The sequence below is a fragment of the Xenopus laevis genome, chromosome 1L (genome assembly GCF_017654675.1).
Source record: "Xenopus laevis strain J_2021 chromosome 1L, Xenopus_laevis_v10.1, whole genome shotgun sequence".
NCBI lineage: Eukaryota > Metazoa > Chordata > Amphibia > Anura > Pipidae > Xenopus > Xenopus laevis.
Window position 1 is genome coordinate 175,112,671 of NC_054371.1, and position 12,862 is coordinate 175,125,532.

The 12,862-nt window shown below is 37.1% G+C and overlaps 1 protein-coding gene across 9 annotated transcripts in view; it reads left to right on the forward strand.

Annotated features, from left to right (window-relative positions):
* The window catches only part of pitpnm2.L (phosphatidylinositol transfer protein membrane associated 2 L homeolog), a 151,891-nt gene that overhangs the window by 109,137 nt on the left and 29,892 nt on the right, over window positions 1-12,862 (forward strand). For 7 of the 9 annotated variants that reach the window (XM_018262918.2, XM_018262943.2, XM_018262933.2 and 4 more), the window contains 4 exons: window positions 2,064-2,159; window positions 2,821-2,925; window positions 3,264-3,331; window positions 10,911-11,155. In XM_018262918.2, the coding sequence (XP_018118407.1) occupies window positions 2,064-2,159; window positions 2,821-2,925; window positions 3,264-3,331; window positions 10,911-11,155 (514 nt within the window). Of the gene's footprint in view, window positions 1-2,063; window positions 2,160-2,820; window positions 2,926-3,263; window positions 3,332-8,136; window positions 8,230-10,910; window positions 11,156-12,862 lie in introns of all 9 variants that reach the window. The other 2 variants (XM_018262960.2, XM_018262925.2) reach the window with 2 other exon arrangements.

The window sequence follows — 12,862 nt, forward strand, 5'->3', positions numbered from 1 at the left end:
TTCCACAGAATAAACACTGAGGGTGGAATGCAATTAAAGTTGTTAATGGAAAATATTCCCAATGAAAAAAAATTCCTTTGTGCAGTTTCCTTTGCAGAATTTAAAATTTTGTCTGGGGTCCCATTCTCCAGTGGAAGTAAGAATGCAAAAGTTATAGTTTGCAGCAGTGTAAAGAATATCTAATAACATTTCTTACTGAAAGGAGGCCTTAAAAAACGTGCAGTTAAATTTTACAGTGTAAAAACTTTTCTATTTAAAACTGATATTCTATTTGCCCCCTTGTAATGCTGAAATTTAATCTAGTGTAGTAGTATGCAGTGCATGAATACAGAAATAACTATATAATAATAACCTCTACTCTACTACTGAGCTATAAAATACCATACATAATGCACTCAGCTCCACTATTTATGTGCTGGAAAGTAGTTCGCACCTATTCATTTCTATAGAAGGATGACCTGAAGTTGCACAAATACATGTAATGATACAAGTTTCTATGGAAAAGGGAAGACATACATTCTTTTCAGGTTTTCATATTATATTTTCAAGCTTTAGTTTTTATTGATACTCAGTCAGTGCAAGTCAAAAGCAATTTAAAGCTGACATGGGCAAGTAATAAGTCAGAAGTCACTTTCTTAATGCTTAAAGCCCATATTCATGGCTAGACATGAAAATTCAGTGCTTAAAATAAAACGTAGCAGCTACTTAAGAAAAGACACAGGTACCACACACACATTTCTACTTAAAGGGGTTGTTCACCTTTAAATTAACTTTTAGTGTGATATAAAGAATGATATTCTGAGATAATTTGCATTTCATTTTTTAAAATTTGTGGTTTTTGAGTTATTTAGATTTTTATTCAGCAGCTCTCCAGTTTGCAGTGTCAGCAATCCTGTTGCTAGAGTCCAAATGACCCCTAGCAACCATGCATTGATTTGAAAAAGAGACTGGAATATGAATAGGAGAGGGTCTGAATAGAGAAATAAGTAATAAAAAGTAGCAATATTAATATATTTGTAGCCTTACAGAGCATTTGTTTTTCGATAGGGTAAATTACCTCCGTTTGAAAGCTGGAAAGAGTCAGACGAAGAAGGCACATAATTCAAAAACTATAAAAATAAATAATGAAGACCAATTGAAAATATGCTTTGATAACATACTAAAAGTTAACTTAATTTAGAATACATAATAGTAGTTATTAGCGTCACTCACCAAAGATGCATATCAATATACACCTAAAACAAATGTTTAGGCCTAACATTACTAAATATATCCTTGATCACATTTGATATGTAACTGCATCAGGAAAGAAATGTTGTACTTGCACACAATTTTATTAAAATGTATGTTATCTGCTGTAAACTACATAAGGAAATGCACTTTATATATATATATATATATATATATATATATATATATATATATATATATATATATATATATATATATATATATATATATATATATATATATATATATATATAGCATGCATACATACCTTCCAACATCTACATTCTCAAATTAAAAGACAATATAGACCATGCTTCCTTATGCCATGACCATGCCTAGTAACACCTGGATACATCACTGAACCTTCCACTTTATGGGGCCATAATGTGGTATTGTTCCACAAATTTGGGACCATTGGGAGGTATGTACATATGAGATTGTTTCAAAGAAGACTTCAGCAAAAAGCCATGCTAAGGACGGGGAAACATTTCCAAAAACCTGCAGTAACCATACTGCTAATAGATTTGGTAGAGTGTGGCTCACCTAACCTGTTTGTTGAAATACAAACGAATTGGAAATGGCAATGCCATATTTCCTAGAATTTGGATTAACGGTTGCTGCATAATAGATCCAATACCATATGTTGAGCATCGCGGCAGGTGATTCCCCTCTGGGAAGAATAGGAATAGTCATGTAGTGAGAGCATGGGCAAATAATTTATATAGTACTCAGTATCCCATACCAAAGATAGCCAATTCACTGCCTATTTGTACAAGATCCTGTTTTCCCATTATGACCCATCCATGCTGTTCTTTCATTTCTGTTATTTGCAGCTAGCCCATCTCGCCACAGTATATCAGAGTGGAGGATGCAGAGCATCGCCAGAGACTCGGACGAAAGCTCAGATGATGAATTTTTTGATGCTTATGGTAAGTGTGGCAGATTTTCTGACAGTTGGAACAGTAACAACATCCTATCTAGGGGGGAAATCACACAACACAGCACACCTGATGTTTTTTCAGTCTATCTGTTAACTTCACACTTTTTGATGTGAGACATAAATGTGATCTTTGATCTATAGACTGGAGTCAACTACAAACAAAATGTTGTTGTTCCGCCACCACTGCTGTACACCAAATATCTGAAAAGATTATTCTTTTTGCAAGTAATGATTTCAGCTATGTGCCAGCTGAGGTTTCAGCCATCATGTACTATTTGTGAATACAAATAATTAAGTGACAAATCAACTGTATACTTGTTAGTCTTTAATACGCAGTTTGTTATGGGTGACAGATTCACCTGACATGGCCCTGTCTGATGTAGATTGGGTGAGGTGCAGGCAACAATTTAGGAAGCTGGGAGCCATTAGGCAGTATCTGCAGGAAAGGACCCGTGATGTGATTGCTGAAAATCATGGCAGGCCCAAGGAAACAAGTTACATCTAATAGAAAAGTCTTGTTATACCTAAATGATCCAAAATCCTGGCTTGTTTGTAGCAATGAAGATGATTGTCTCATCAAACACACCGTTTCTTTTGCCCCCCCCAAAATAAAACATTATAACATTATAATATACTTTTATTGTCTTTAGAAGATTTGTCAGACAATGAGGAAGTGTTGCCCAAAGAAATCACAAAATGGAGCTCTAATGACCTCATGGACAAGATAGAAACAGCTGAGAATGACGAACTGCAAGGTAATCATAGTTCTTCTGTACATCTCCATGTTTCATTATCTGTTTCATAGGGGATTGTGCTACTGTTTCAGAATATACCTTTGCCTTAATGTTAGCTCTGTACTGCAGTGTGAATATCATAACTATAGTTAGAGAAGAGAAAAATAGAATTAGAACTATGTCTTGCATGGATAACACCGTAGAAAACACAGCATGGACAAACGCAATTAAAGATGCAGTGTCTTTTACAGTTTTCCTACCTGGATGTTGGTTTTCAGTGCTTTGACCATTAATAACAAGTTACATATTTTGTCCTAAAGTATTTATTGATTATTGGCTTCGACTTTTCCTCATTTTAGATGATTCATACCATGAACCTGCAGAGTACACAGTCAGTTCGAGTGTGGAGGGATTAAGCATAATGGAGGTAGGTGTGTTGCTAATTTGTCCAGGCAGCTGAAAATTGTTGACCAAAAACTTTTTGGGATGTTAACCAAAAAATAATATTGTGCCTAATGATAGATAGTATATGTCTAGGCATCATTTAGTTATACAGTATTTAAATACACATTTAAAATGTTATTCAAGATATTTGTGAATATAATTGCTATCAAAATAACAATCTGTCTATTTTGTATTTGTGACCATTGTTGGAATATTGAGGTTTGAGGCTGAGGGCACACTGAAAAATACAACTTCCATTTGGATGCTGGCACACACAGTGGAGTCCAGCTGGAAAAGGCGAAAGCAGGCATTTTCAGGCCAACCTCTTCTTCATGCGACTGCATGCAAGCGGAAGCTGCACTTATGCAGAAAACAAAGCTGGGCAACAGAGTGGATCCACTTATCTTAACCTAGAAAAAATGTTTTTTACAGGCTGAGAGCAGTAGAGCAAACGCTATGTGTGCCCTCAGCCTAAAGTTTAGATTTTTTTTTATCGTTGGCCCTGCTAAATAATCCTTGAGTTTCATTGAAGATGAAACACAATACATGCTTATATCCCACAGATGCTGCTGAGAAATGTAGCAAATTGTAACAGTTCAGAATCTGCACCTGGATTACTGATATGCCAGACTGAAACACCAACATTACATTTTAAACTTCAATTTTGGAAAAATGGTAAACAATAAAACATGAAAGCAATTGAAAAAAAGTCTGAAAACAAATGAACTGAAAAGTGCTTGGTACATGAACAACCCCTTCAACAATTTATGTGCATTTTTGTTTTCTTTTTAAAAAAAAAAAAACCAAGCGATTTTATATTACAGAAGCAATAGTGAAGGGGTTAAAAAAAGAAGCGTGTCTGGCAATTACAGATGCTGGGAGTAGGTCAAGATTAGCTGCAGGGTCAGATACATGTCGGACATTACTTATATGAATATTAAAGAAAACATAACATTAAAGATAAGAAATTTGTACATTTTCTGTCCCAGGGGCATCCTGTGACAGAGCTGGACACATAAGTAAAACTGGACCTTGTGTGGTTTTTGTGTCTTATATAGAACCATTCTAAAGACTTCAATAACAATAATGTTACGAGAAAGAAAGTGAGGGCTGCACAAGAAAAATGCTTCCTCTTGTTGTTGTATAACAGCATACTTATGTAGTTTCATAGGTCTTACATTTTGAAATGTATGCTGTGATTATACAGTTTACTAGTAGTGGAAAATCCAAACACTGGGGGAGAGGGAGTCAACCAGACCTGCCATGTCTACCATTCAGGGGGCAGATTCACTAAAGGGCGAAGTGGCTAACGTTAGCGACTTTTCGCCAGCCATGCCACCCGCAGGGACATTGCCAATTCACTAACAGACACAGGCGCCAATTCGCTAGCGAACGGGACTGTCATTCGCACTCTATCGTCAGGTGACAATTCACGCTGGCAAATCGACGTTCTCACTAAAATGTGGATTTTACTGAACATTACCTCTTTCACCAGACTTGCCTTCGCCAGCTCAGACTAGGCGAAGTGCAATGGAGTACAAATGTCCTTAATTTTTTTTTTTCTCCATACATGATCTAACATATGGAGTATTAACTTCACAGTGGGCTCATGTGTAGGGCATTATAACAACTCTATTGTCTTTGTTATGTTTCCCTGGACATGTGTAATGAACAGTGTAAATATAAAGTATTTGTTCATACAACTTTAAATTTCCCGCCATATGCAAATTAACCTGAGTGCAAGATCTCTATCGACTTTTTTGCTAGGCAGAAATGAACACAAGCGTATCTTCGCTTTGAAATACTCACATTGCCGAAGTACTGCTAGCGAAAAGTCGCCAGCGTCGAAGCCCAGGGCGAAACTCAGCACTTTAGTGAATTAGCTTTGTCTGAGCGAATTTTCACCTAGCAAAGTGTAGAGATGGGTGCGAAGCGATCGCTGGCGACTTTTCGCCGGTTAGTTAATCTGCCCCCAGGTCTTCATTCTCATTTGGAAAGTCTACTGATACAATGAGTTTTTTCCAATGTAAATGCCATTATGGAGAATTCAAGCATAACAAAGTTATAAATGTATTGCTGAAATGTATTATTTGTCTATTTATAAATCAGTAACTGCTGCCAATGTCTTGGCAGCAGCAGTCCAGTATATTCCAAGCAACGTATGTTTTATTTAAATATGGGCTCTACAGTTCTATTGAACTTATTTTTATTTACTATGTTTGAGCATTCCACAGTGTATTCTGTTTTAATATATACATGCATCATGTATTACATTGGTCTTACTGGCTCTTTTAGCTCAACGTCTTTGCCTAAGTGAGTCCTGTTGTAGGGTAGGGATTCACCGAATCCAGGATCCGGTTCGGAATTCGGCCAGGATTCTGCCTTTTTCAGCAGGATTCGGATTCAGCTGAATCTTTCTGCCAGTCTGAACCGAATCTGAATCTTAATTTGCATATGTAAATTAGGGGCGCATAGGGAAATCATGTGATTTTCAGCACAAAAGAAGAGTTTTTTCCACTTGGCGAATCTTTCACCAAAGATGTGGGGATTCGGCCAAGTCAAAAATAGTGGATTCGGTGCATCCCTAGTAACAAGAGGCAGAATTCTAAGCTGCCTGATTGTAAGTTCTGCTCTGCCTGTGTGTCTCAGACCATACAAGGGATTTGATAACTGCTTTTACTTGCCTAATTTGGTTTATATAGTATTTTGTTTGAATATATTACCAAAGCCTGGGATCTTTTGCTGTTATACAGAATAATTTGCTATAGCAGCTTTATGTAATGTGTATAGTAGTTTCTTAAACACAGTTCTCTTGATTCATAACAATAAGTTGTTGTTTTGAGTTGTAGCTAAAGAGGTACATGCAGTGCACATTCCAGCTAGGTGCTATCACACTCTGTAAGTGCACATTGTGCTGCTGGCATCCATCTACAGAACCTCTTCCAAAAAACAAAATAGACTGAGTGGGTGGCAGAATTTCAGCTGATGACCAATAAGTCAACTGTAAAACCTCAAATACAAATAAATCATTTATATTACTTCCAACAGAGTACAATTTGACATTTGCACAATGGAGAGACAATTCTATTGTTTCTTTGTATCTGCAAGGATGTTTGCCATAAAATAGCTTTTTGCTGCCTGCTCTGAATGCAGTTCTACTGTATATTGGGTTTTTGACATTAGCTCCCCTGTGTTGCCAATACTAGTTGTGTCAGTGGTTCTGCAAAAGCTATCCCATTGGCCCCACAGCAAATTAAGTTTAGGACCCCCAAAAATACCAAAAGTTGACTTGTTTTACATTGTTAGAGATATGATTGTAGTACAATGTACAGTGACCCCTTCTAACAAAACAGTCACAACTAAGGGGAAAGGGGTGTATTCATTTGTCTACTTGCCTTCAGGCCCAGACTGGCAATCTGTGGGTTCTGGCAAATGCCAAAGGGGCTACTATAAGGTCCCATAGAAAGTCAGTATTTAGTGGGCTGGTGGGAGCTGTTTGGGACTCTATGTGGGTTGATTGGGCCTCTGTGTACCTGAAATTTCCAGGGCATATTTTAATTCTCAGTCCAGACCTGCTTGCCTTCATTGCAAAGACCCAACATGGAGAATTGTCAGTCTCCCTGTTTATCACAAGAAGAAAAAAAAAAAGATACATTTATGATTAAAACAATAAAAATCCAAAAAGTATGTTCTGCACAAGCCCTATTCATTAAACCCATGTTGAAAAAGGGGGGGTTACTGCATCTCCATTGGAAATGACTACCGTTGCAGCACCTCTTTGTCACAAAAAGTAAAAAATAAAATTTATTAGCTAATTTATTACCTAATAAATTAAATTTTTCACTTTTTGCAACAAAGAGGTGCTGCAGTGGTATGTCTATGTAACCCCTGGCAAGGGTTCCCTGACTGCTTTGCACCCATCTCACAAGGTTACATAAAGTGGTTGAAGCACACACAATTTTGACTCCATTGGAGATAACTGAGATCACTGGCAGTAAAACCAACATATAGCAAAATCACCTGGAATTTCCTCTAGAGGCAACTTTGGGTGACTTCAGAAGAACTTGTGCATTTGTTGGTTTTACCGCAATTTCAGTTATTTCCAATGAAGGCACATTTTCAGGAGATTTGTTGCCCACAGTCATGCATTTTTATGGCGGGCGACAAATCTCCCCGTTGGTCACTGCCCTAATGGAAGCCCCCTAACACCACTGGTATAGATTCTTCTGGCCTAAGACTTACATTTCAGCATTTTTAAGACACTAACATCCCCTGGTGGTTTCCATGAAAGTTAATGGGAAGTGGAAAGTCCCTACCAGCTGAGTTTACCTTCATGTACCCCTGACTTTTCTATTTGTTAAAAATGTTAGCAAAGAATTTACTATGTTGTAAGCTTATACTGCATGCCCACTATGTGACAGGAAGCAATTCTAAACATATAAATAGTATAAAGAAAAATAAATTTGAATAAACTAATAATACCATTTATGATTCTCAGTTCACCTCTTTCTAAAGTATTTAACCCCAATGTCTGCTTAAGGAAGTTTTTTACTGTTAGCCTTTGGCCTACTATAAACTATTTCAGGGTGCTACCAAAAAGCTGCTGGACTCTTGGCTGTCAGTGACCGAATGGCACAGAGTACTTCACCAGAGTCTAAGATGCAGTAGCACAATGCATGTTCATGTCACTGCCGTATTGTGTGCCCGTTTACCTACATCCCTAGTGTATAGTTCTCTTTGTTTCCAAATAGAATGGAGATCGAGTACTGTTTGTGCTTTTCTGTGCAGACACACACTACAGTTATCCACGCACAAGTCATTCCCAGTATACCTGCTGTTACTCTCACAAATGTCATTACAAGTCCCCCAGATCTGGCAGCAGTAAGTATTAGCAGGACACGGAGACACTATAGATCTCCTTGGAATGCTTTGACTTTGCAGAACGTAAAGCATTTACTGTAGTGGAACAAGCCAGAAGGAATTTGCATGCATTAGAAATAGATAGCTGGAAACTATAACCTCTGCCATTTGAACATTGCATGCTTTGGTGTGCCTGAGCTGTATTGAGTGGAAAAAGTTACATACTAATTTTGTCATAAAGTTATCCTTAGATTCTTCATTTTGTGTGTGTCGTTTTATAGAATAGTTTTTTTTATCGCATTTAAAAGCACACAGCCTCTCTTAGTTTCACACAGGAACTATGCGGTACCAGTAAATGACATCTAAAACCTTAAATTGATATAGATTGAAAATTTTAAATTAAGGTTTGTTTCGAAACATTTAAATAACAAAATGAATTTGTCTGTCTCTATTTATAGTTTTTATTTTATTTATTTTTATCATTTTATTGATCAGATTTTGTTTGAAGTCACACATTGGTAAAAATAAATGCGTATATGTAAAATAATACAATTCAAATTTTTAGGGTAAACAATCTGAATGTGGTACTTAGAATTGTCCATTTTCATGGTCAGTAGATATGTATCATTTCTATTTTTAAAATTTACATTAAAATGGATTTGCTATGCTTTAAGTTTGGAAAACATAGATAATTCCTGGTTGAACTTGATTTATCCCACTCCAAAAATAAAAATCGGACTTTCTTAGAAATATCGATAGATATGAATGAAGACTAAGGTAAAGGGGAAGATAAAATTGACTGCATTGGCATATGTTTAGGACTGAACAGATTATAATTTGCCATAATGTACAAATGTATATAATTTTCTGCCTCCCATTCCTAATATAGGGTTTTGGACAATAATCTGTAAACTTGCTCTGGGCCTGTACTGGGAAATTTTGGCACACTAACATATGTGTAGTAAAACTGTCAAGAGATCTGCCATTATGGCCATAACAGGCATTTGTCTCAGGCTTGATAGACACTGCATTACAAATAACTTTCCATAACACATCTGTGTTTGCCCTGTTTAATTAGTTTGTGTTAACTAATATTATTTATTTGTGTGATTAATATATTCATGCTGGGTCAGACTGGGCTAGGGGGACACCAGAAAAAAACCCAGTGGACCCTCCTCCTGGGCCTCTATGCCCCCTACAACCCAGGTTGGCTTCTTCAGTTAGGAATTGCAGGCACCAATTGCGGAACTCCCTACACTGTTACGTCATCAAAGGGTTAAGAACATAGTATGTGACGGTACATGAGTGAGTGGTGGCAGGGGGGTTGGAGGTACTCATGATTGGAGTGGGGTGCCCCCAGGCAGCAGTCTCAGTGGGCCCTAGACACCCCAGTCCGACAATACATACAAGTGCTTTTGACATATACTCCATGATGCTGTAGGCTTTTTTTATTCTATTGTATTTTTACTCCATCAAACGGAGTCATGGGCTATGTGCGGTGATACTCTAGTTGTTAAAAACTGTTTTCTTATTTTTCATAATCCTAGCTTTCATTGACCTTTTCAGCTGGGTGTGTTAAAGGATATAATATTGCTCAGTTTTCAGCCGAACTGGATAACATCTGCTCATATGGTCTGAATTGCGCAAATGTTTATTGTGAGTCAGGAAATCGTAGAGGCCCACAGTGGTCTCAACCCAGTCATCTGGGTCTAGTGATGGAATTTCTGCCTGCCATTTTTTTTGGGCTCTGTCCGGTGGGGCCGGGTGGCAGACTATTAAAGCTATTCTTTGTTAATGGAACATACTTGACGTAAAGGTGAACACAATATATGTGTTAAACATGCCATGCATGATTTATAAAAAGTGCATGTTATGCAAGACATTTATTTCATGTCTCTCTATCTAAAGGTCATATATGTTATTGTCTGAACACTTTACTATTCAGGCAAGAGATATCTAAGCTCAGCATTGCCAGAAAGGCTCCTACCACTTACTAACCATTCATTGTGCTCAGCTATGTGTGGTTGTTATGTAGGAGGGAACATGTATGTTCGCTTGTGTAATTTCTGCTAGCAAATTTGATTATCACTCTGGTTAAAGTAGGAACCTGCTGCATCAAGGATTGGGTCATGTCACTTCACAACTGACAATCATAACTTTTTGGTGATGATTTTTTAAATAAAAACACTTCCCCAAAAAATTAGGGTTCAGATACAGTTATTTAGCCAAATCAGTTCTGTACCATTCAGCCGATTACAAAAATGATTGATCCAATGCATCCCTAGAATAAAGTATTTCAATAAAAACTGCACTTACCACATGTCTAGTAACCCACAGCAACAAAGCATAAGGTGACATTTGATCTTCTGCTGTTTAAAACCAAACATCTGATTTGTTGCTGCAGGTTCTTAGACCTGTGAATATTGTTGTTGTTGTAATTGTTTATTACATCACCGTATTGGTCGAATTGTGACCCACTATAAACAATACAGAAACCATGACAGACATCTAATGCAAGCCAAACATTTACAGCATGTGAGAATATACTTTTTATACCTGCAGTTAAATTGCACTCTGTGTGCTTGATATTTCTATGCTTGTGGTTGGTCCTGCATGACACCTGCAATGAACAGTAGAAATGGTTGTCATCGCTGAAATAAATTAGTAATTGTTTCATTTTCTTGTTGTTCTGTTCCCTGCAGGATGAATCAGCACAGGTCTCTGGCCAGCCATGTAAAATCCATGTGCTAATTTTAGTGCTTCATGGAGGCAATATTTTAGACACCGGCTGTGGAGACCAGAATTCAAAGCAGGGTGACGTCAACACCATCAATTCAGTGTTTGATACAGTAATGAGGGTCCATTACCCAGCTGCATTAGGACACATTGCAGTCAAGCTTGTTCCTTGCCCAGCTATCTGTGCTGAAGCCTTTTCACTGGTATCCAAGTGAGTATCATTTGTTGGTACCTTCATTTCTGCTCCTCTCCAAATTCTGTTTCATAAGTGTTTTACAGGTTTGTAGCCATTTCTTCTTTTTTTCTTTGAGACCACTCAGTTTTTTTCCCTTTTCTGTTAGTTGTTTCACTTGCAGTACTTTGTACAGAGTAGACAATAGATAAATAATTTAATTACCAGTATTTACAATGGTGTGCAAAATATAGATATAATATACAAAATTACTCTTTAGCCATTATTCCTTTCTTTTTTTCATGATATTTTAACTCACTCCATATTCTGAATAGGCTACAATAAAACTTGCTCATACCATGTAATATAACTGTAGATCATATGATATTATGAACCTGAAGCAACATGAAAGAAAGATAACTAAAGCCTTCTACCCTGATTTAATGGAATACGTCTGACTTAAGCAAAACAGATTTGTGCCATTACTTATCATTGAGTTTCACATACATAATCATCAGCTATAGGGCTAGAAAGATATTCTGAACAGTGAATTGGTCCAGACTAGAGAGTTAAATTGTCATGTTTTCCATTGTATTGGCCAAAACCAAATGCACTGCAGCTCATTTACACTGAGCTAATTTGTATCTGGGCAGTAAATTAGAGCATCCAAACAGCGATTAAAATAAAAAAAGCAAACCGTTAATTTACAATCTAGAGACTTATTTAACATTTGTTTGGAATTAAAACTGTTACGTGGTTGCTAGGATCCCACAAACTTTAGCAACCAGACAGCAATTTGGCTGTCAAACTAAAAATATGAGGGTCTGAACACAAAGTTATGTAACAAAAATGGATCTAATATCTGGTTGCTGGGCAACAGATTCAGATAGTCAAAATGGAAAAACATATCATTTGAGAACCACAGAATACATACCTACAGCACTATCATACCAAGCTCATTTAAAGGGGGCATGTCATTCAAACATAAAAAGCTGTATAATAACAGTACTCTTATAATTAAAGATGAAACTCAAATCCCTTTTTTATTAAAACATTGCATGTTATACACTCGTTTAAAACTCCTAGCTGTCAATCATATATTCCCTGCCGTATCTCTATGCCTTAGGCATAGAGGTGGGGCAGGCAATTACTTTCACTTTCCATTCTGCACTTATTAGATGTCACTGCACTCCTCACATTCCCCCTCCCTTCTCACCATCTAATTGTGTAGCCAGTGCATGGGCATGGGCATCAGGTGCCCCATTCTCGTGTATAAACAAGATTTTGGCATGGTCTAAAGCTTGACTTAATAACAATGTCCATTAAATGGCTGTTGCCTGTTTCAAGTGATTATGAATTCCAAGACTAAAACAAACAAAATGTATATAATTTATTTAAATATGAACTTCCCCTTTAACATTGAGTTGCCAAATGTTGCCAGGCTACAGTTTCCAGCACCATTTAACCCTAGTGAACATGCCTTAGGGTTTAGTTCATCTGGAGGGCCAGGTGTAAGAAACACTGATTTAGTTTTTGCAGTGATGTGTTCGTAGTGACGTGTTAAACTAAGCTTGTGTACTGCAAGGTGGGACTTCAGAAAATCTGTTAAATGGGTCATACATGCCCAGATATGGTCAGACAGTTTATCCAATTTTGGGCTGCAGTTTTGACACCCATCCTACAATTATATTATCTATACTGAAAGTTTCTGGGTGATGGTGCTGCATCATCAGAGAAGGAAGTAGA